Source organism: Alosa pseudoharengus, unplaced genomic scaffold, assembly GCF_046254945.1.
Source record: "Alosa pseudoharengus isolate Yale_2024_CS ecotype anadromous, Long Island Sound unplaced genomic scaffold, YU_APseudo_1.1 YU_APseudo_1.1_scf_8, whole genome shotgun sequence".
Classification (NCBI taxonomy): domain Eukaryota; kingdom Metazoa; phylum Chordata; class Actinopteri; order Clupeiformes; family Clupeidae; genus Alosa; species Alosa pseudoharengus.
The window spans coordinates 28,804,377-28,827,988 of NW_027468870.1; the positions used below are offsets into that span (position 1 = coordinate 28,804,377).

The 23,612-nt window shown below is 42.2% G+C and overlaps 5 protein-coding genes across 7 annotated transcripts in view; 2 read left to right on the forward strand and 3 right to left on the reverse strand.

The window, feature by feature from the left end:
- The window catches only part of c2cd2 (C2 calcium dependent domain containing 2), a 16,182-nt gene extending 11,632 nt beyond the window's left edge, over nt 1-4,550 (reverse strand). The window contains exons 1-3 of one of the 2 annotated variants that reach the window (XM_076274217.1): nt 3,323-4,550; nt 2,899-2,994; nt 1,863-1,982 (exon numbers count right to left, since the gene is read on the reverse strand). In XM_076274217.1, the coding sequence (XP_076130332.1) occupies nt 1,863-1,982; nt 2,899-2,994; nt 3,323-3,595 (489 nt within the window). In that variant the 5' untranslated portion in view covers nt 3,596-4,550. The remainder of the gene's footprint in view (nt 1-1,862; nt 1,983-2,898; nt 2,995-3,322) is intronic. The other variant, XM_076274218.1, reaches the window with a different exon arrangement.
- Nucleotides 4,551-4,908: 358 nt separating this feature from the next.
- Nucleotides 4,909-10,298, reverse strand: LOC143111973 (tectonic-3-like). Of its 2 annotated transcripts, none has more exons than XM_076274219.1 (14): nt 9,471-10,298; nt 9,268-9,382; nt 9,002-9,102; nt 8,635-8,756; nt 8,283-8,391; nt 7,995-8,107; nt 7,867-7,905; nt 7,686-7,760; nt 7,471-7,590; nt 7,195-7,290; nt 6,760-6,857; nt 6,456-6,603; nt 5,981-6,118; nt 4,909-5,326 (listed from the first exon to the last, which is right to left on the reverse strand). In XM_076274219.1, the coding sequence occupies exons 1-14, from the start codon at nt 9,778-9,780 to the stop codon at nt 5,171-5,173; spliced, it is 1,740 nt and encodes a 579-aa protein (XP_076130334.1). In that variant the 5' UTR covers nt 9,781-10,298; the 3' UTR covers nt 4,909-5,170. The 2 variants fall into 2 exon arrangements, with proteins under 2 accessions (XP_076130334.1, XP_076130335.1); XM_076274220.1 differs by having other exon boundaries at nt 4,910-5,326; nt 9,979-10,298.
- A 117-nt stretch (nt 10,299-10,415) lies between these two features.
- On the forward strand, nt 10,416-12,221 carry atg101 (autophagy related 101). The gene is made up of 2 exons (XM_076274221.1): nt 10,416-11,059; nt 11,163-12,221. Exons 1-2 carry the CDS (start codon nt 10,808-10,810, stop codon nt 11,565-11,567), a joined length of 657 nt encoding a protein of 218 aa, XP_076130336.1. The 5' UTR covers nt 10,416-10,807; the 3' UTR covers nt 11,568-12,221.
- A 164-nt stretch (nt 12,222-12,385) lies between these two features.
- On the reverse strand, nt 12,386-18,920 carry zbtb21 (zinc finger and BTB domain containing 21). The gene is made up of 2 exons (XM_076274216.1): nt 18,766-18,920; nt 12,386-17,630 (listed from the first exon to the last, which is right to left on the reverse strand). Exon 2 carries the CDS (start codon nt 17,623-17,625, stop codon nt 14,473-14,475), a length of 3,153 nt encoding a protein of 1,050 aa, XP_076130331.1. The 5' UTR covers nt 17,626-17,630; nt 18,766-18,920; the 3' UTR covers nt 12,386-14,472.
- A 3,324-nt stretch (nt 18,921-22,244) lies between these two features.
- Nucleotides 22,245-23,612, forward strand: part of umodl1 (uromodulin-like 1) — a 28,365-nt gene continuing 26,997 nt past the window's right edge. The window contains exon 1 of the mRNA XM_076274947.1: nt 22,245-22,431. Within this exon, the coding sequence (XP_076131062.1) occupies nt 22,245-22,431 (187 nt within the window). The remainder of the gene's footprint in view (nt 22,432-23,612) is intronic.

Genomic DNA, 23,612 nt, shown 5'->3' on the forward strand with positions numbered 1-23,612 from the left:
AAATGGAACAACATCTGGCACATTACAGCATTCAGTCACTGACACTGCTGCCAAAAGATGAGCATGTTCAACAAGCAAGATTGAAAGAAGAAAATTGTGTATGTAGGTGAATGTGAATGTCATACACTTCACCGTCATGTTCTAAAGAGTTGAAATGAACAGCGATGTAGATGGAAGGAAAGCAAACAACACTATCAACTGCACATTTGCCAGGAGAGTCACATGACACTGAACGAGCTGAATGATAAACGCCCTCTTTGGGACTGCTGCCGCTGGTGTTATACCAAACCGGGAGTAAACACAACATTGACACAAAGACGGCACCCACACACACCCACACACACACACGAGGTTGTGGCAAACAACAGAAACAACTACAAACAGAGGGAGCTTTCCAGTGGCGGTTGCTCTCCACCATAGGAGGGCGAAATCATTCAGCGGCCCACAGGGCTCTTCCAGAAAGAACAAAGGAGGAAAAACGCAGTCTAAAACAACAAGCGCTACCACTTCCCCACTGCAGCCTGTGGCCGCCGCCAGTCCAAAACAAGTAGGGGACCAAAAAGCAAAACAAAATCAACAATGCTCTGATGAAACAACACCAAACACATGGGCTTGAGTGAGATTTGAATTCATGTAAAGCAGTTCCTGTGCTTGCTAGCTGAAATAAGATCAGCAGAACAATAAGGCAATGAGGGGTTTGAATGTTTTAGTAATTCCCTGTAATTGGATTTAGGGAGCCTGAGTGAATCATCGTTGAGGATCGGAATCCCATACTTTTTCTGTGAGAGCGAGGCCCACAGAGACGGCCCACTTATCTGTTGCTGATGAGAGAGCACAACATACACATCATCACCCAGACAGCTTCACCTTGGAATGCTGATCCAACGCCCAAGTACAGTAGTTCACACTTACAGTTTACTTATTTCCTGTAGGGCAAAGGAAACATTCTAATTCTCATCTCTCATATTCTCCAATGGAAAAGATAACAGCAATACTGTTTCTTGGCTTGTAGTTGCTGATGGCCAATGGAAGTTCACAAGACAATGTGGAGACCAAGATCGAGTACTTGAGAATGCTTCGCTTTTCCAGACTTTGTTATGCCTTGGGCTCATCTTAAAACTGTTACAATTATTTTGTTCTCATCAACCTACACACAATATTTCATAATGACTAAGAAAAAAAGCTTTTTTTGAGCGTTTACTACTCAGCCTCCTCTCCTTAACCTGGGCACAGAAATTAAGGAGGAAATCCTTTTACAGGGTTTAACAGCTGGACAATGTCAGGTCAATTTATGTAGCAAAGTTAAACAAATCCAACCACTTGCATTTCTTCCTAAGTTCCACCACCTTAAAAGGCAACAATGTTTGTTTAATTACCAACATGTAGGCCTAATGTTTTTTTTAACAATCAAACAAAAGATCTGTTTATTGTATTACTAAAAGTTATACAAGACATTAACAAGCATCACATACTCTTCGTTAAAGTGCTTACGTCATTGCCAGCAAATGCTCTAAATGGACCCCAGAGAGACCTTTGTTACGCATTAGCAATGGTCTGTCTGAAAGCACATGGGCTTCCACTGAACACTAGATCAAATTCTTCACCTCAAAATGACCTGCTTCTCTCCTCAGCAGCATTGAGCTGCCAAAAGGGAATACATCACACAGACTCCACATGTGCAGTGAAGGCCTGTATAGTCAGAAAAAATTCCAACAACAGATTTCACTGGATTCCGTGAAGCAGACAGTGCCATTTAGATCCGCACCACAAACCACAGGAAGAGTAATAACACATGCATTAGACAACCACAAGGAGCACCATTATGTCCATGTGAAGTACATGAAGTAAATGACTGCATTTACCTGCAGCTGTAGAGGGGCTATTGTGACGGTGTAGTGCTGAGGCTCTGTGCTGACGGCCGCGGCTGACTTTGCTCCGACGGAGAACTGAAGCTTCTCCCCAGCCACCTGGCAACGCATCATCTGGGAAGAACACAGGAGTATTTAAACCAGACATGCCAAACAACTCTCAAGTTTGTCCTTTTGTGACAAAAATGTACATCCTTGTTTACATTCTGGTCATTAGAATGTTAATCATTTCTTACACGTTTCTTACACACTTATTACATGTATTGTACACGCACAATATTATGGTCATTCATCATAACATTACAATGACTTATATGAATCCTTGTTATTGAAAGTCTGTGCGGCACTAACTGCCCTTTTGTACATCTTCACAGTCCACCACTTCCTTACTCTGGCTTAGTGAAGTAGAGAAAACTTCAGGGGCAGGCACGCTACATAATCTCCTTACAGCTCAGACGAAGGCAGGTGAAGATTAGCCACTACTCCATTAAGCATGAAAAACACAGAGAAATCCATTGCAAAGAAAGTGATGGAAAATATAGAGTAACCTGGTATAACCTATATTCCGTCCTGAATCAACTGTCTTGACTAAGCGCAGAGACACATACACATTTAAATAAAACACCCGCCTAAAAAAACACAGACAGAAGACATGGCTTTTAAAAAATGACAGAAGCCTCGATATATAGAATATTCTTGCCCCATAATACATATTACTATGTCAGTGCAAATGCAATAAGATCAAACACATCATTTTAAAAGCCTACAGATTTGTTTGACTTTGGTAGCTGAGACACTTAAAGCCTGAAGAAACATGGACCTTGAGGTGCCAGACAGTGAACCAAAATTTGGAGAGGATCTGGACAGAAAGGTATTCAGAGCACAGAGCCCTTCATACTGAATTACACAAAGGATTAAAGTGCTGCTGTGGGCTGATGCCAAAAGAAAACTACACAAGCAGGAACAGGAATGAGGAGGAGGGGGGGCTTGACAAGCAGGTCCTTTAATGTGATGGACTTTACTCTCTCACCTTGCCACCTGCTGACTTCTTGAAGCCTGACACCTGACTCAGCACAAGTTCAGTGGAATGAAGACCATCTTCCTGAAATGTCAACTGCAAGGAGTTCTGTAACATATTTAAAAAAAAAAGCCTTAAAGCCTATAGAATGAAAGATATTAGGAATGCATGTTTGCATCGTATTCAATTCCATAGAGACTAATTAGTTTTTGATACATGTTGTAAAATTACATGTTGAGGTATTTCCTGGGTATAACTGGCTGTAAATCACTAAGTAACGGGCTAATGCTCTTTACAACTTGACACAGAAAGCCGCTTAAGAGCTGAAGTTAAGAGGGTTTGCTTAGCAACCCTCACAGTATGGTTCAGGCTACTTCAGATGTCCAAATTGTTAAGGTGTTTAATAACATGCAGTGTCATAATTCATCACACTTACCCCTGAAAGCCTCGCCTGCTCATTCAGTGCCCTCACCCACGCCTTCCTCCATTCAGTTTTCCAGGTTTTGAGAGACAGGACCCAACCTAGAAGAGCGTTTGCTTCCTCTGAGGCGTTGATGGGATTTTCGCTCTCGCATGATACATTATCCAAATAGTATTGCACGAAGTATATGATCAAAGTCACAACCGATGCAATAAATAATGTGACCATGCATAGCCACTGTATGTCTCCAAGTCCAAAGAAAGACAGGACACTTTCAAGGAAACTCATCTTCTCATCAAACAGGCTGATTCAGCAAGAACTTTGCCTTATGTTAACTTTTCTGAGATGCTTGACAAACCATTTTCAACATACGCAATTGACCAAATGGCTTCAAATTTCCTTTCACTTACGGATTATCTCAGTCCGTGTAGATCTAAAACTAAGATGCAATAAATAAAAGCATACTGAACTTGAGTTTAGATTCTGTGACAGGGGAAAGTTGAATGCTGCCTAACGTTAGTAGGCGGACATCAGTTGAGAGTCTGATGATGGATCCTGCTTGTTGGGTGAACGTTAGCTAGCGTTAGCTAAATATCACAGATCAAGCAATAGAAATTTTACTTTCTAAAAATGCAAATAAGACATGCTGTAACAACATCTGACCATTTTTCTGGTCATTCTTGAACAATATAACCTCCTGTGATGATGTCAGTAAACATTCATGTCAACTGTATCCCCAGGGCTAGCTAGCGTTACAGATCCGGTCATTAGCCTACAAAAATACTTGGCTTTGGAACAAATGGCGACCAATCTAACTATAACTTACATAATACCAAGAGACATCAAAATCCTTTAATTTAACCATTGCCTTTCAACTCAAATACAGACTATAAGCAGCTTTACCTCCAGACGATTGGAAAATAGCTCATCTAACGCCAAGGCTGTTCACTTGTCCTCCCAAGTAACGTTACAGTGGCTAGCTGGCTAGCAAGCTTGCTATCCTAAAGTAACGAAGGAACCTGGCAAACTTAGCTAGCCAGCTAACTAAGGTTCTATTTCCATACATGAATTCATCAAAAAGTTATCATGTCGTCCTCTGCCGTCCTTAATAACACAGTAGAGTAATCTCGAAGTACACGCGACGTCGGAGACTGCAAAACCTAGGCAAGTTGCCGGTCCATCTGCTACTTGAACGCAGATCCCAAGCCAAACTTGCACGGCCACTGCCCCACGGACCACACTCCCTCCCGACCAATTTCAAATGGAATCGATGTGGCAAATTGTTGTGTGGTCACGGAAGTCTATCGCCCCTTGTGGAAAGCACTCGAAATTATTGTAAATAATTTAGTTCAGGGAGATAATGAGATGGGGTGGTGTAAACACATGAGAAAACATAGTTTTATAGAACATAGATACCTTATATTAGGGTAAACCCCTACTCTTGAAAGTGCACTGAGGTTAACTTTTCGGGATGCAACCGACGGGCATACAAATTATTTTTAAAAATCGAAATATTTATTTAACATAGCTATTATTACAACTATATACACATTAGCATATATTTCAACATTATTTAATAATAATAATAATAATAATAAAAATTCCTGAAATAACCACAAGCTGCATGTCAGAACACACACACTGACAAAATTCTTTCTTTTTTTGATGTGTGTGAAGTAGTATCCTGACTATTTACAGTCACACACTCTTACAAATCCTAATACATAGGATCAGAACCTGATTCATGCCATGGGTAGCTTTGTTTTGGATGAAACCCATATAACACTAAACAAAACAGTGTAGGTTGTGAAACTGACTGCACATGTTGGATGGAGGGAGATAGTGACATTTCGGTGTCCTCCTTCAAAGACCCCCATCCAGCTCCTCTTGTCCCCGGGAGAAAAAGGAGTATGGAAACTTCCACTGAGGTTGAGGCACTCCTCTGGGAGGCTCAGGGTATGCCGTGATCTCCGAGAAGGTCACCTCCGAGGTGACAGCTAACGGGTAAGCAAGGGGACACTAAAAAAAGAAAGGAGAAAGGGGTGGTGGCAAAAGTCAACAGATGAGGTAAAGTAGGAAATTCAGAGTCTGGTATGAGAATAATGTGAAAACAACAATGACAAATGTATTACAATATTTATTCTATTCCTTTTGTGATAAAAACCCAAGCATAGCTGATTGTATACACAAATATATGTAGGCATTGCTGATTCACTTTCTTTTAAAACATCCTGGTTCTCCATTCTTTTTGTAAAAAAAATTTCCTTGGGCAATTGTCAGTAGAAATCATATCAAGACTCTTTATATGAAAGACACACCAGAAGAGGAAGCCCTGCACCATATTCCTTTTATGGGCAGCTGAGGAACATCCCTGTAGGACTGGGCTAATAAATATAACTTAAGATTCCAGTTTCATTTCATTATCAGTCAAATACATAGTGTGTGTGTTTGTCTTGAAGAAATCTTGAAGCAGAAGAGTTACATTTTGACACCTCTATATATTCTATCAAAAGGTTCAGCTATAATCGAAATTCAAACTTCTGTTTTGATAATAATATATTGTACTTGATGTTCCACAATAAACTTTTCTCAGCGGAATGAGAACAATCAGAACAAACTGAGCAGCTGTGCAACTGATGAAGTGCCTTAGCAATATAGTTTTCATAATCATACCTTAACTTTCTGACAACCAAATTTGTACTTTCCCCCAAGGATGTAATTCTGTGGAAGAGACAGCAGCCCTCTCTTGGCCCAGAGAAACTGAATGGACAGGGAGTGAGGGACATAACAACCAGTCTCACAGGAGCCCTCCTGAAATGCAGACAAAACATTGGTCACAGGCTGCAAATGGCCACATGAAATGATAAGCATGTGTTCTTTAATATGAGAAAACATGTAGCAAGTAAATGGGGGGAAAAACGAACCTGCTTATGCGCAAAATTAAGTGTGTGTTAGCATATGACCATGTGAACATGTGACCATTTGAGAGTATAGAGTTACATTAACGAACACCAAGGCCACCCTGAATTGAGTGTGGTTTGGGTCATACTTTTAGAATAAGAAATGCTATTACTGGTATAATACTACAACACTGATAAAAGCATGCAATATACTGAAGTTCAATTAATAGCATGAATAAGCAGCTCACAGCTTGGGACTCTGGGCAGTCTTCAGTGATGACCTCAGCCCAATCTGGCTTGGGGCCTGAACTCATCGCCACCACGTCAGGGGTTGCCATGCCAGTCAAGACTGTATACATGTCTAATCTCAGCTCACTACAGTTTTGGGAGGCAGACCTACAGTTTTGCAAAGGGGGAAGAAAATCATAGCTCAGGTTTATTATGTATTCTGGATAACAAGTTGCACAAATCACCTGTGTTTTTGTAATAATAATAATAATTAAAAAAAGTTTTTAAGAAGAAGTGCTGCGTGTGGGTTGTTGTCTGCTTCACCTGAAGGAGCAGCCAGAGATGGAGTTGTATGTGAAGCGGATGGGCACGCGCACGGCTAGAGAAACTGAGCAGGCTGCTGCTGGAGCCAGAGTTGTCAGCTGACACACACAGTTATGGAAGAATAATGCAGAACACAACAGCAGCAAGGATAAACAAACACTTCGGTATGATTACTGTGGATTTTAGTTGGTATTTTGCAAAGTGTTTTCAGAGAGTCTGGGATAATGCCTAAGATCTTCTCAAGATCTACTAAGATCAACTGACACCCTTTGTTTTGTTTCGCAGAAGATTATTTCATTTGTGAATACTCATTAAAGCTTACAAATAGTATTATACCTTGTTTACAGTAACTGGAGAACTATAAATGCTCTCGTGTTTATCCTCCTTGTACTGACAACTTTGGCTGGACTATGTTTGGTTGGGTAGAAAAGATACAGAATTGGCCTCTTCACCAAACCGACCGGTCACTGGGTTTCCAACAATCAGCCCCATTGCTGGCAAAGGGGCAGGCGTGGGGCCAGCAGTGGCTAACTGTAAACAAAGCAAACAAAACAGTTACAACATTACAATGGTAGACAGAGCCAAACAATTCCCTTTTTAAAAGACCATGCCTAGTGACACTGAAATATTATGTACTGATTAATAATGTACTGATTAATAATGTACTGATTAATAGTCACAGTTTCCAAACTGTCAAAACCACTAGCTTACCTGAAATGTGACCGAAAACTCCTGTAATATTTGTACATCCAGGATTGAATTCAGGAAGCTGGCACGTAGTGTTGCACTTGTGATTTCCCCTGCATGTGAAAACTCAATAATGTACCCGACCTAGATGGAAAAACAAACAAAAAAACAGAAAATCTTGGTGCTCCAAACAGGCAATACTGGAACTTCCAAAAATGGTTTGTTGGTCTGTTCCTCACCTTAGACACAACATTCAAACAGGTGCCATTTTGTTCACTGGGCTCTGACCATATGGTCACAGGGATTACGGGGATCTAATTGAATAAAAAGTGGTTACGATTTTTATATAGGCTGAATCAAGAGCCACCATGACTAGACAATGTATTATCGTTTTATGTATGTGCATCTGATTGATCTTACCAGTAAGTCTGAAATATCCACGTTTTGCAGATTTGGCACCTGTAGTAATAGATAATATGGAAGTCATCCAACTGTGTTGTGTGTAATGTACTGTGCAACATCATATATGACACAAAATATTTCATTACCCTGAGCAGGCTAATGTCTTTAAAGTAAGTGTGCACATTCAGTCTGGGATCGGTTGAGCAGGACTGAGCATTCAAGGCTCGAGAACAAGAGTGTGATGTGGAGCGCAAGAATCCTTCGAAAGAAATAGAAGTGGAATTGCATGAGTCACAAAAAAACAGTTTAGTTTAGAATAGAAATGGTATTGGTTCTAAAGATATTCATCATTTATTTTGCCTGGTCAACATATTTTTTTTTTTTTAAAAACAAACAAACAAACAAACAAACAAACTGTACTTTAAAGCGCTTACTGGCTGGGTTGAGGTCAACACAGAGGGATGAGGCTACTCCAGGTGATGGCTGTTTGAGTGTACCCAGCATAGAAATACGATTATACTGAATAAGTATCATATCATCAACCTGATGGAAGGGCAGACGGAGGCCGAGATGGTCACATTACCCACAAAAACTGGACACACTTCTGACTTACATAGGCTAGGCTACATTACATTTCACCAAACACCACTGCCTGGCTAAACTTGTTGGGTAAACAGATAGATAAATAGATAGATAGACAGATACTTTATTGATCCCCAAGGGGAAATTCAAACCACAGATACATCTAAAGCATATCGAGAAGGCATTGATGAAAACCCCCTTTACCTTATAAAAATCTTTGATGATGGAGTCTGTAGTTGTGTCATCTTGCTGTAGGAAGGAAGGGAACACCTTGTCTCGCTGCTGCTCTGAAAGAGCAGGGAGGCTTTGCTGCTCTGTTGTCTTTGCTGTTATAAAAACACGTAATAGAAGAAAATAAAAAATATATAAATATTTGGCCAAGACCAAATAATAATAAATATATATATGAAAAACATATATACGAAAAGGAGATTACTCCATGAACAAATGGGTATAACACTAAGCCTCTAGGAGCTGAAAGGGGACATATGCATCACTTTGTTTCATCCAAATGACTACTGTATCTGAATGTGGTATTCTGGATATTGGATAATATTAAACATTTCATTACCTTCTTCTCTCACGCAGAATAATGAATCAGTCTCTGTAATGAGGGCCGGATCAATGTTTGCTCGGAACATCAACCATTTCTCAATGCACACACCTGGTGGCCTAGGGTTACATACATGAGACCCAAATCAAAATTACACCAGATATTGCACCCAAAAACATTTAGGGCTATATTTAGCACGGGTGTTTATCTCTTAGACATGTCTAACTCTCTCTCTCTCACACACTCACACACTGTACACAAAAACGACACGAAATATATCCAACCTTGTTTCTTTTTCACAACCATTGAAGACTGAGCTCAAGTCATCTATTTCACAATCCAAATTGTCACAGCAGCAGCCAATATCGCAGAAGTTTGGAGTAATATCACATAAGCATTCTACAAGGACAAAAATGGCAAATTAATCAACACGACACCGATGATAACAGATTAACAGATTACTGTTTCATGGTTAAAGGCAGAATACCTGTCGGAACTGTAACTTTAACGCTCTCTGTAGTGTTGGCATCTGTGAAGCTACTGTCCGTTGGTGTGCTGTCTGTAACATTAGTCGTGATTGGTAATATTGTGTCGGTAAAGAGATGCTCCTCAATTGTTGTCCTTTCAAAAAGGTCAGATTGAGTAAGCGTTGAGGATGTAGGTTCCTCGGTAACGTTGGTGTTATTGACACCTGAGGGCGAGTCTGTTTGATTTACAGTGTCGTTAAAAGCCACTGTAGAAATAATGCTGAGCGCAGACACGGACAGCACAATCCAACACATGATTTTATGCACCATTTTATGTGCATAGCTGACATAGGTGTTACACGATATAAACAATAAACCCCCAACCCAACTCAACTGTGGAGGATTACGGTTAACGTTGAGCTAATGCTAGCAAACAACGATGGCGTAAAATCATAAGCATTATCAACCCAAGCTCATCTAACTTTCATTGAGAAAATTGCATCTCATTGGCAAAGCGAATAACGTTACCTAATTCTTGGAGACTTTGTGTAGAGCTAAAACTTTAAATCTAAAACTAAAAAAAAAAAAAAAACTCAACCTCTGAAACATGCGCTAGGAGATGCTCTTGTATCTTGACGTTGCTATGGAAGAAGTTTCTCTCCTCGATTTTCGTATCGACGTAGTTCTATCCTATCACAGCGACCACTATCATAATGGAGTACTTACGACAGCTGTCGTAGTCCAAATAAAAAATGCATGTCCATTTTCGTACTGTCAGATTACTTATGGTATATCGACTAATCTGAAAAAATAGGGCACTGTCTCAGTAACAGTGAAAATATACTGGACTTTCATTTTACTATTATTATGACGGTTCTCGTGAATAAGTCACGTGCTGGAATGTTCAAACAATTTTGGCCCAAATCACTTCCCGTAGTTCACTTCTCGTTGTTTACTGCTGAGACTCCTCCTACGTTGTCGAAGGGACGGTGGCATATTTTGTATGCGTGCGAATTCATTTTTTACAATGGATTGATTCGTACACATACGAACAACCGTTGGCCAAGACAATCGTTTTAACTTGTGAGATACTTAACGACAACATTTGTTATTAGAGACATTGTTTTTATCGCTGCACATCGCAGTGTTAGTCAGCTAACCTTAGCCAACTGACAATTAGCATAGGCTGATGAAGTAACAGTTAGCACTAGCTAGTAGCTAGAAGCTAGCAGGCCTGTCGAGGCTAACGGCTGGTGTGCGACGTAAACAAACAACCAGAAGCTGTTGTCGCTAGCTAGATTGCTATTTCGCGTATGACGTTGTTTTCTTCCAGTTCTGTTGACAAAGATAATTCGCAATGAATTGCCGTTCAGAAGTCTTGGAGGTGACGGTGGAGGGAAGACAAGTTGACGAAGCTATGTTGGCGTTATTGCACACGATACTGCTACACAGGAGCACAGGGAAATTCCATTACAAGAAAGAAGGCACGTACTCCATCGGTACAGTCGGTACACAAGACATTGACTGTGATTTCATCGACTTCACTTTCGTGCGAGTGACCTCGGATGAGCTGGACAGGGTTATCAGGAAAGCTGTTGGCGAGTTCAAGGTAACTGGCAACAACTGGCCTAGTTTTTTCAAGTAATGTGAAGCATCAGTTTGGTCGCGTTATCAATCTTACAATTAACCCCTTTGACTTTCTTTTAAAACAGGATGCTCTAAGCAACTCTGGGAGTGATGGGATGGGTCAAATCTCATTGGAGTTCTACCAGAAGAAGAAATCACGATGGCCTTTCTCTGACGAATGCATCCCATGGGAGGTTTGGAGCATCAAAGTAAATGTAGTGAATTTGGCCAATGAACAGGAGCGTCAGATCTGTCGTGAAAAAGTGGGCGAAAAATTGGGTGAAAAGGTCATCAACATTGTGGAAGTCATCAACCGTCACGAGTACCTGCCAAAAATGCCCACTCAATCGGAAGTAGACAATGTGTTTGACACCAGTCTGAAAGATGTCCAACCCTACTTGTACAAGATCACTTACCAGATCACGGACTCCCTTGGGACATCTGTAAGCACAACAATGAGACGACTTATTAAAGACACGTTGGCGCTGTAAAAGTGAGAGCGCAGTCCTCTCATTGCTCTACCAAGATTTTTTAAACAAATGATCACAGGACATACATCGCCTAATCATCGATCTGCTGACATTGCCATAATAAAACAACAACGTCATGCACCATGATTAGGTTTAAAACACAGGACATGTTCCACTATATTCTATTCATGCATCAGTAATTCCTAAATTGGAGGCTACTCTTTTCCGAAAAAGCAAAACGATCTAAAAAGAATCTGTTAGTGGCTTGCTTATCAGGGTGAATAAAGAATTTTCCTCACTAAACTCTCAACAGCTCACCATTATACAGCCTCACACTTTGCCTTTTAGAAAATATAACCATGGATGCGCATTGTAGTTATTACTGTAAAAATGTACAGAGGTTGGAATTTAAGCGTGGACCGATTACTCCATCACAGGGTGCCTGCCAACCCTACACTTTTCCTAGAACATGTAGGTCTAATATCATGTCTTGTATATAAGTAAATACAGCAATTCTAACCAGATTGTGATACATGGACACCTGATTATTTTCTTTAATTTATTCCTTTTTTGTTATATGATGTAGGTAGCTATTTGCATTATCTGTTGTCAGTGTAATGTAAAATGTATGTTTTCAGATTCCAGAAAGAAAATAAATCTGATGAGATACAATCAGACTGGTTCTGCCTCGATGTTCATATTTCAGTGCTACTATCCAGCACAAAAAAATCATGTTAACTGCAAGCTGAAGTGAATTATTCATAGATATAACTTCTTGATAAGTTACTAATCCCAAAGGGATTCTCGTAACAGCTAATATAAAGAAAATTTGATTGTTTCGCATCAATAAACCTTTATTTCAGAAAACAAGCACAGAAACTGTAGAAAAGAGCACTAAACACAAAAGTTTATGTAGATTTCATAAGCCACATCATTGCAATCATAACATACAAAGGTTATTGCAGCAATACATTATTAACAAAAAGATTTTTCCATAAACAGAAAGTACAGATAGAAAATTGTAGCAGAGACCATACAAAGGCTGTCTTTTACGTTATGACCAATTTGTCATATCATTAATTTCATTCAAGTCTTTCAAAGTCATACAATCTCAAAAATAACTTCCAAAATCTGAAGATCAAATCTATGCTTACATGCACCACCATCCCATGTAATAAAATAAACATAGAAAATGTTGCACCTATAAGATTTTCAAAATATGTTCTACTTGGTCCCTCTTACCCCAGCCCACCCCAATTCTTCTCCAAAGAACACCCTCCCCCCTTAAAAAAAAGCTATTTGAAACCATAAATTGGGACCATAAATAGAATTGCCAAATTAGCTGATAGTGAAGCATTCAAAACTAATATGAGGTAAAGGCTGACCTGCATGGCAAAACCTAGTAATTTAACTTCAATTCATGTCCATTTTAATCATCAGTAAAAAATAAGCAGAAATCATAGCTGTTGTGAGCAGAAACTAGAGATTGTTTTTTGCCATTGTGCTTGAATAATACTTGTGCAAAACATTTTGAAATATAATCACAATCATCCATAGACCTATATATAAAACAAATATGTGTGTTCATATCCCATCTCTTTCTAAAAACAAAGGATTTCAGAGGTCTTACTTCTATGATCAGATTTTACTGATGAAACACCCAATCACAAAAAAACCCTGTTGCATTTTGCTTTAACACCATGTATGGACTCTTTCCACATTATTTTGTGCAACAAATTCCACTGCACAGGAGATAACTACCATGCACCACATAATACAGACGCGCTGTACAAAATGTCAAGCTCACCTGCCAGCTATACAAATTTGTTCTTAAGACATATTATATGGTCACATCTGCACAACGTAACAGATAACAGTGCCATTGAATTAAAGTACAATATATTGATATCAAATCTATAATATATATATATATAATATATATATATATATAAAAAACTTCTAATTTCTAGGTTATTATATGCCTCTCTTCAGTAGCAGGGAACTCGTATCTGTGGACTGTAGAGTAAAGATGCTTAGCCAAGTGAAGTTTATGAAGCGGACAGCACAGGTCCCACACATAGATCCCCAATTATGGCACAGGTGAATTGCACGCCATATGAATTAACATGTGACAATCGGGTGAATGACCTGGGCTGTTACTGAGTAAGTAGTAGAGGCATGACAAAAGTGCTATAGGTCAGTTAAATAGTCACCAAAGGCTGCTACACCATGGCAGTTATCCATTCACTAATTACGAAGGCAACCTTTTTTCAGAACACCCATCTACTGTGCCAGCACACAAGACGCGGACCATTCATAAGCAAGAGCACTTAGTTAATCTAAAACTGCACCACTAATCCTAAATAAAGCACTTCCTTTGAATAAACCACTGGCTTTTCATTGGTACAAGGGTTAAGCATTACATTTCCTAAGCATAGGCCTAAATACTAAAAATGTCAAAGGCAGATTGAAAGAACTCACATGAAGTAAGCAATTCATATTTATACACATTCTCGTTCAACCCAAGGCCGTAATTTGTACATTAGAACTACTGCAAAACATCTGAACTGCAATAAACTGCTCGTTTTCCACATCATCAGTTGAAGTTAGATAGTATCTGTTTCCATTTTCATGCTGGAAAACTCACTTAGTCCACTTTAAATGTAGATAATTTTGATATACAAAACAGGACCCCTTCACTTTCTCCTGTCTCTGTTTTGTATCATTTTGTCGACATTCATAGATATTGAGGAGACAGTAACAACCATGATTCTTTAAAGCTCCACAAAATTAGAGGAACAAATAAATAGCCAGACCCGGCATGACTAAGTGTAAAGTAACACAACAAACAAATCACATGATAATCTGATCTTGCTTCCGTGTCAACCATCCATTCTGGCACTGCAGGTCATCGGTGGTGCTGCCGTCACAGGCGGTTGTGACTCTGTTCGTGACTCCACAGGCTGAATGCCGTCTTAAAGGTCCGGTGGCACAGCTTGCACATGTACTGCCTCTTAAAGGTGAGAGCAGAGAGCGTGGGCGCGTGGTAGAACAGCGTGTCGGATTCCTGAGGGCTGAGAGATGTCTCTGCGCCGTCCGGCTTGGACAAGGAGGGTCCGTCGTCGCCGGCTCCTTCCTGCTCAGACCCCGGGATATTGGCCGGCGTGGCGACGGGGCCGCCCGCCTCCTCCTCCTCAGAGGCAGCGATGGACGCAGCCGCTGCGTTGGTCGGCGAGACGGAGATGGACAGCGGTGGCGAGGGGGATGGCGACGACGCCTGGAGCTCCATCTCCCGACGCTCCATCTCCCTGGCGGCCGAGGGCTCGTCCGCCGTGGACACGTGGGACTGGAAGTGGCTCCAGAGGCGGAAGTTGGTGCGGAACGCCTTGTGGCAGATGTGGCAGATGAAGGGCTTGATGTGGCACAGCAGCTCCTGGTGGCGCTCCAGGTCCTTGTGCGAGCTGAACAGCTTGCCACACTTCTCGCACGGCCACACGCCTGGCTCGTCCGATGCGGCGGCGGCGGCAGCAGCAGCACTCCCAGCGGCTGCACTCTCCCTCTCGCTCACCGCCTCCTCCAGGGGCTCCTCCTTCACCTGCAGCTCGCCGTGCTCGCCATGAGAGCCCATGCTGAGGTCCTCGGGCATGTACGACGAGTCCTCCGAGTCGAACATGGGCAGCGAAGAGGAGTCGCGGTAGAAGGCCTCCTTCCTCATGTTGTCGCCCAACGACTCCTGGTGGTGCTGCGGAAGGTGCGGTCCCCGAGGCGGAGCGTCGCCGCCGTCGTCGTCATCGTCCTGCCCGTGGTTCTCCTGCTGGCCGAGCGACAACTGCTCCCGGACGGTCATCATGTTGTGGTTGTGCACCTCCACCTGGTGGCGCCAGATGCTGAAGGAGGACTTGAAGGTGCGCATGCACTCCAGGCAGGTGAGCTTCTTGTAGTCGCAGTGGGCCTCGTGGTCCCTCTTGACCGAGGGGCTGGAGAAGCGCAGGCCACAGTATGGACAGACAGTGGCGTGTCGGCAGCCCCTCTCGTGGTCCCCTTGCTCCATGGGAGAGGAGAGCTTTGCATTGCAAAGCTTGCAAGGGTATACGTCCTTGCTTTGGTTTTCTTTCAAGTGAGCCATCTGGTTCTGGTTCTCCGCAGACTCAACTCCTCGGTCTATCTGAGGGTTGTCGTTCTCCACTGGGTGCATTTTCAGGTGCTGCCTGAACTGCGACTGGAACCAGAACATCTTCCCGCAGTAGGGGCAGACATAGGTCGACCTTGACCGCAGACTCTTTTTGGCAAAGGGCTGAGCCTGTAGATTCTGTTTGTTTCTCCTGAGCTTCATGATCAAGGCCTTCTTGATTTCACGCTCGCGCACAATGTCGATCAGCTTCCTCTGGAACTTCTCGTCCAGCACCGAGTATGAGCTCGAGGACGCCGCCGGGTTCTGCACCACGCCGTGCTGTGTCTGGCAGTGGGTCCACACTTTGAAGTTGGTGTGAAAGCGCTTGTGACATATGTCGCAGGCGTACGGTTTCTCTGGGTTGTGATACATGTTCACGTGCCGATACAAACCCGCATTCGATCGAAAGATCTTTAAACAGTTCCAGCATTTAAACATCTTGTTTGGTCTTAACTCGCCCGGCTCTTCACTGCCATCCTCCGCGTTTGAGGTGCTCTGTACATTAGCTGGTCCAGTGTCCTTGTGTGCGAAATGGTGTTCATTCACCATCCGAGACCGCTTGTACGGATTACTCAAGTTATCCATCCTTGCCCTGCGTTTTCCAGCATGGTTAAAGTAACCTTTTGGGTTCTCATCAAAGTTTATTTGCAGGTCTCTGAGGTTGACAGGTAGATTATCCCCTACCGTAATACGTATAATATCAGAGGGGTCAGCCAGTGGACTGCTGGGCTCGGTTTTCACGTGGACGTCTGTTCCCTGAACGCCCCCCTTCTCGTACATGTTGTGGTGTCTGGCCCTGAGAATCAAAGATGGAACGTCCTGTGACCCCTGGTGCTTCTGGTCAGCGGACGACGGCGTCGTCATGCTCGTCTTTGTGGCCATTTTCACCACAGAGTGCTCCCTGTTCTGTGAGTCTTTGAGCTCCAGCGCTGGGGAGAAGATAGGAACGGGGCTGTCCATGGACAAGGACCTCCGCAACAGGCTTTTAATGAGGGGTCCGCTGCGGTCCACAGGTGGGTGTCGCTCCGTCTGCTGGCCCGAGATGGACGTTTTGAGGCTGTAATGGGGCTCTGGTTGTTCCTCTCCAGGGTCAACACTGGAATCCGGCAGTAAACTCGCATGCTGTATCTGGGACTCACTGAAAGATACAGAGGAGGTTAGCTGAGGTCTTACGGATGTATTAGTGCTCTGAGCTGACCGTCCCTTCATGATGGATGGAGTGGCCGAGCTGATGGACTTGTCGTCCGAGGACCTGCTGGGATTACGATCTGTAAAGTCACTGCTCCTCTCGACTGCATTACCTCGACGCAGTCGAGAGGCCTGGCTTTGTTCTTTAACCGACATGGCTAAGGCTTCCTCCTCAGAGGCCAAGTAAGGTCCGTGCTTCAGTGACTTAAGCAAGCTTGAACCCTGGCTATGAGCACCACCAACCCCAGCGGCTTCGCCGCGGCTCTGACGTACGATGACACTCCTTTGCTGATAGCCACCATCATCCTCATCTGTAAAGGACACCCTTTTTCTGGAGATGCAGTATGAAACCTGCGGCCTCATGGCCATGATGTTGGTCAGGAAAGGGATGCCCAGGCTGTAGCCCAGCTCCTGGATGGCAGCCAGGCTGCCCTTGTCCACAAACAGGGAGGAAGAGTAGATGTAGTTGAGGACCAGCTCAAAGGCGTCAGGCTCACAGAAGTCCAGCTGGACCATGGCGCGGTGCTCCGAGTCCCTCCTGGAGAAGAGAGACTGGAAGTACTCACTGCTGGCGGCCAGGACACTCCGGTGGGCCTGGTACCGCTGGTCCCCCACCACCAGCACGATGTCACACAGCTGGCCCCGTAGACGCTGCTCATTGAGGATGCTCAGGAGCGAGATGGCATGCGCTGGGTTACTGTAGTGAACCAAGTTGTCCATTCTAGCTGTGGGAGACACAAAGAAGAATGTATGGTGAAACTGGATAGTGTGTTTTGTTGCATCTGCAGAACGGCTGTTAATCATGTGAAATGTATAGAAGGATATAAATACAAAAATATTATTCACTACAAATGCATTAATAATGTACCAATACTGACTCATAATGTTGGTTGAGGTTATTATAAACACATTTAATTTCATTTATAGATTTTGCAGCTCTTACTATGGGTCTTCATGTAGGCTAGACTGGACTTGCTTATATGCTTCAAAAAATGGAAAATTAGATACATTTGTCCAAATAAAGAAAATCAAATTGTGATTTCAATGTCATGCAAACTATTTCATTGTAGGCTAAATCTACTGCAAGCACTGATGGGTTAGATATAATTTCAAAACATGTACACACATATCTGGTTTATGTAGGCTACTATATTAACAGTGACTGCTAAACAATCAATAAGTAGACAGATATTCAGATGGATAGGTGGATTGAGTCTCGGAGAACTGACTAACACAACAGTCTTAAAATAGAGCAACGCATGCGCGATATCTCGGCAGATTACCTCATGCTGCTGACAGATACAGGCATTCGGCAGTTAGGGAGTATTAGGTCATAAGGGAGACGTGGCTTTGAATCTGCTAAGATCTGAGTTAAGTAATCAACTTCAAGTTTTCCATTGCTAAATAATGGGCAAGGCAAGTACTCTACTTAATTCAACCACCGAAGCCACAAACCCGAGACAGACGCCTCAAAACAAGTCGAACACTGTAGCAACAACTAGTGGCTATGAATTCAGCTAGGCTACAAAATATCTGGTTGCAGTGACTTCCACTTAAAGTAGCGCGCAAAGCAACAGGACCACTGATAGGATTTTGTAGGCTCTCGGTACAACATTCCGAGACAAACATGAACAGGAAAACAGTGGCCATGAGTGCTTGCAGTCAAACCACTCCTGTCATTTTGCTTTGAGAGCTCGGTTGCAGCATCCACAAGCACAGAGAAGTCGATTGTGTACGGAGCGAAAAAGAAACCACCTCACCGTTACGTCAGTAAAGACGGGTTTTCCACTAAGGTACTTCCACAGTTATGTTCCAACCACTGGATATTAGAGAGCGAATGAGTTAATATATTGTACATACCCAATATTTTTGCCGTATTCCCAGGCAGCACTGAAATACGACTTTCTTTTTAGAAATGTGTTGAGCGTGTTGCTGTCGTGATTCCATCCATCTTGTATTTGACGTCATCCCACTGAAGGGATGAGGTCATCGCTAAGAACGCTCGTCACGTGTGCCACACTCTGATCGGTATGGAGAGTCAGCAGGGACAAAAAAAAGTAAAAATCAACATAGAAGATAAACAATATTGTTTTGTTGCACCCTGAAACATAAACAATGAAATACATTAGCTTGACTTGACTTGACTTTATGAGAGATATAAAAGGCAATCTAGTATAAGGTTAGGCATATAGACTAGGCCTAGTGTGTTAAAAAAAAAATCTACCAAGGGTGATATTCAACTCCAACATCTGGTTAATTCATTCACAGTGACTTTATTTTTCCACTAAAAAGGGGGTGAGCCGAAACTCACATGACACTTTGTATTCTCAGCCCAGCTTTGGTGAAACAGAGACATACAGAGCCCAAGTTTGTGTGTGTGTGTGTGTGTGTGTGTGTGTGGGGGGGGGGGGGTATGTGTGCACCTAAATTGTATAATAAAACACATCTCCTTTCTGTCACTTCCATCATCATTCTCACTATACCAATGCACTGAATCTTCTGGGAGCATTTCAGATCAAATGATCAATCTGTCTTAATTCAACTTCAATATCTACTAATTGAAATCAGAAAAATGCTGTGAGAAGGCATTGGGAACACTCATGTCATACCTTTCAGGCAATTCAACATGTGGCTATTATAAAATGACAGGAGCAAATACAAATGTTCGCAAATCATACATGTGCTTGAGCTGTTTTTTCCCTCACAAAAACAAAACAAAACTTGGCAATAAATAACTAAATGATTCTGATTCTGAAAGGGCATAGATATAGGTTTTGATTGTGATAGTCATTTTGATACCACAGATGACTGAAGACCCAGTTAGACCAATGGAAAAATCAGGAACAGAGTTTTATTTACAATGATGCGCATCAAAGAGACAGCATGACTTACCTAAAGATCCACCAGCTGCTCTAACTAGATAAGGAAATAGTTAGGGTTTAAGTATCCTTTCAGGCTGACGGGAGATGGCATTGTTCATCCCATTTTACGTGGACTACACTGAATCAGACTCTGATTAGTGGCAACCTGGCAGTCCGGAGCAGATAGCTATGACACAGCCATGCAGAACAGTGAAACACTGCAAAGTCATAATATTTCCTCAGGGGCGTAGGGGGAGGCTGGGGCAGGCAGTGCCTCCCCTGAGATAAACCCTGCCCCCCCCTGAGAAATTATCTGGAGGGGAGAAAAATGCAAAATGCACACCCATTCTTCTCTGTTGGATTGCTCACCAAGTCCTAATCACACTGATATCACATGTCACCTGAGCGATCTGAGCTTTCCGATGGCCTACTGCTTGAATATTGTGTTCTTCCACTTGTTTGGTTTTTGAACATTTATTTAAACTAATTACATAGGAAAGATAATGAATTGCATCCACATATTCATATGCATTATGCCCATTTTCCACTAGCCTAAAACCATGACTGAAGCCTAATTACTCTCACGTTCTTAAAGTGACAGGCACTCAATTTGACCTACACACTATAGCCTACAGTGTACTGACATTAAAGATAAAGTCAATGAGAATCGTGTAAAATGTAAGTCAATATGATCAAAAATCAATATTAAATAGTGATTACTATGTATTTAGCTGGTAATTACAGAGTTTTACTGAGTGTGTTTGGGGGAGTCTATGTCATGTAATGATCTCCACTGGTGTGGTGGGGGGCTCCCAAATCAGATAGATAGATAGATAGATAGATAAGATAGATAGCCTACAGAACATCAATCATTGTATTGGGTTGTATCAGTCCACTACAAACCCCACTACAAATGGCACTGGGAAACCCATACTGTTATATTTTATTCACATGGTTTAACAACTACCACATGTTTATATGTAGCCTAGGCTATGGGTCCAGTGTGTCTGCCAAGGGGCCTGCACTAAAAGATTGTGCTGATACCTTTTGCGCCCATTTTTTGTTGCCCCCCCAAATAAGCCAAATGCCCCCCTAAAGATGACATCCTGGTAACCCTTCTGTTCCCTCTTATCTCTAAACACATAGGCACACGGGTCAAAATGACGTGACATGCAGATTTCTGTATCTGAGTTGGGATAACAGCTGAACTATTAATTATTAAAGGTCAGAGAGACAACAAGCATCTGCCAGATATACGGTATGTCCCAGGTTATGTCTTTCTTAAGATACAGTATTTACAAAGCATAAATTAATGTTTTACGTTTTCAACAGCCCGGCAGACATGTAGTGACTGAGGTGTTGAAAGTGCCATAGCAACCTGTTGAGAAACCGTGTCCCCTGGGAGTTGCATTTCGTTCTCCGCTCCCTTTTCCATCAGACACATAAACAGGCTTAATTGGTAGCAGTGTCAAGGTTGAGCCACACACCTTACTAGTAAAGGAACTGGAAGAAAATCATTTTATTAGTCTCATAAGCTTCTCTCCAAATCCTAACTCATTATAGAATTTAACAGTGGATATGGGCACCATAACAAAGACTATCTCAAACTCACCAGTGATCACAACTTCATCCACAACTAAAGCTAGGGTCACAAATGCAATAGCAACGACAACCACTTCAACCCCGACCAAGGCTATGGTCACAAATACACAAATGTTACATTTTAAATGTGTCAAATTTGATATGAAGGACAAGTTTGCTTTCAACTAAGGCTCAAATGAATACCCAGTGGATACTCAGGATGTGTTGAGGGGGTGGAGAGAGATGAGGGAGCGGCAGACACTGGAGACACCTGTTTCCAAGCACACAGATTTCTTGTCTCTCATCTGTTGAGGAAATGTCTGTACAACGCAGCATGGTTTTAGCATGATTCTCAAACAATATCCTATCGCCACAAAATGCATCACAGTGTCTCTGTTTGGCTGGCTGTATTCACCGTTGGTTTTGTTCGTGGACATAATACTCACTCTGAAGGTAAAGGATGTCTATGTAAACTTTGTTATGTCTGCTTCTTATTCTGTTGACATACTATACTTCTTTTTCAATAGCCTATGTCATTTTACACATTTAAAATCTGTCATTGGTTTATGTTCACAAGATGTCTTATATGCAGTTTTGTCACAAAATGGGAGGTATTATTATTATAATTACAGTAATCTATCCAATTCATTAAGCACTAAGGTGTTTTTAATTTGACGAACAATCCATATAGTGTTTTGTTTTGCTAATTAGAAGCTCATTTTCAGCTTAGATGAACTGTAAGTACTGATCAAATCATAGCGGTCCCTGAAGAGTGCTGCCCTATATCTGCTACATGTTATCCCCACCTCACCATGAACTGTTCCTGCTGACTCCTTTACAGGATATGAGCTGTCTATGACAGGCTATTACCTCTGTGCTGTGAATCAGACCACAGTCATGAGTTCAGTGTTGTCGTACAAGACGCCGTACACTCAGAGGAGGTCCTGTGGCGGCTGGCTGCCCTGGAGGACCTGTGAGGTGACCCTTTACAGAGTGGCTTACCGCTCTCATCCCATCAGCCTACACAGGAAGGTTATGCAGTGCTGCCCTGGCTATGATCAAGTGGGCAGTTACTGTGCTTTGCGTAAGTAGCCTTCTTCCTGAATCGCAGCTGCTAAAGCAGGTAGTGAGTTATTAATAACACCAAGGTCATGTAGGTCACATTGGATAAAAGGGTCTGCTACAGACCAAAATGTAATAAAGGCACAATGATTCATGACGTCCTCCAAGGAGGTTATGTTTTCCATGCAAATTTGTCTGTCTCTTTGTCTGTTTGTTTGACTGTGTAGAATTCTGGGGTATCCTTACTGTATTCTGATGTGTTCATATGTTACTTCTGTGTGTAGTATACAACGGGGAGAGGTCCATACCATTGTACATAACTGTACCTTAGACCTGTGTACCAGCAGGAAGGTCATACAGCCCGGTGGTTAGGAACATCCAAGGAACATCAGTGATAACATGGGCCGAGGGAGACAGCATGTCGGCCTGTTCGGGCTAGTATCTCCATCTGGCCAGAGCACCTGCCACGTTGGCATGATTTACGTTTGCATGTTTTAGTATAACAGGCTTTGCCTTAGATTTTGACTCTGAGACGGATCGAGAAAGCGACTCGAGGAGCATCTTCTGTCGGGAAGCTCAGTAGCCGCTTCTAATTACAACCACAACTGTTAGACTCTGCACAGTTTTACTGTTCGAGACTTAGCCTGTGTTCTGTTATCCATTATTGTACCATCTACAATAATCATCTAATCGCCGATCCTGATCCTGCCGTCAAGCTTTATTGACCATCTCTAATACAGACATTAAAACTAAAACACAACGCAACAACCAGAGAATCCAACAACTGTCTGTTTGTAAGCATAATGGCAAAACTACATGGGATGGCTCTGTGAATTTAGTCTCACTTTTGCTATGTTGTGAGATATGGTGATATGAGGTCTGGACTCATGAATATTCTTCTCTAGTATTTAATGTAGGCTACAGGTCCATATAATCAAAAACAGCACAGCAACACAGAAACCTCTTGGACCTTTCTTTTTGACCTCTTTTTCATTGGAATGAGCCACCTTCTTGCTGTACCAAACAATTACCACCAACATAATCTTATTTTATCTTACATCAACAAAGTGCTGAGGAATATCATACTTGCTTCTAAAGTTGTCCAAAGGCCTCAAAATGGTCCCATAAATAGTATTTGGCTGACACACAAGACTTGATTTTGACAGCCTGTAAAAGCTTGATTTTTAAACTGATTTCAGCTAC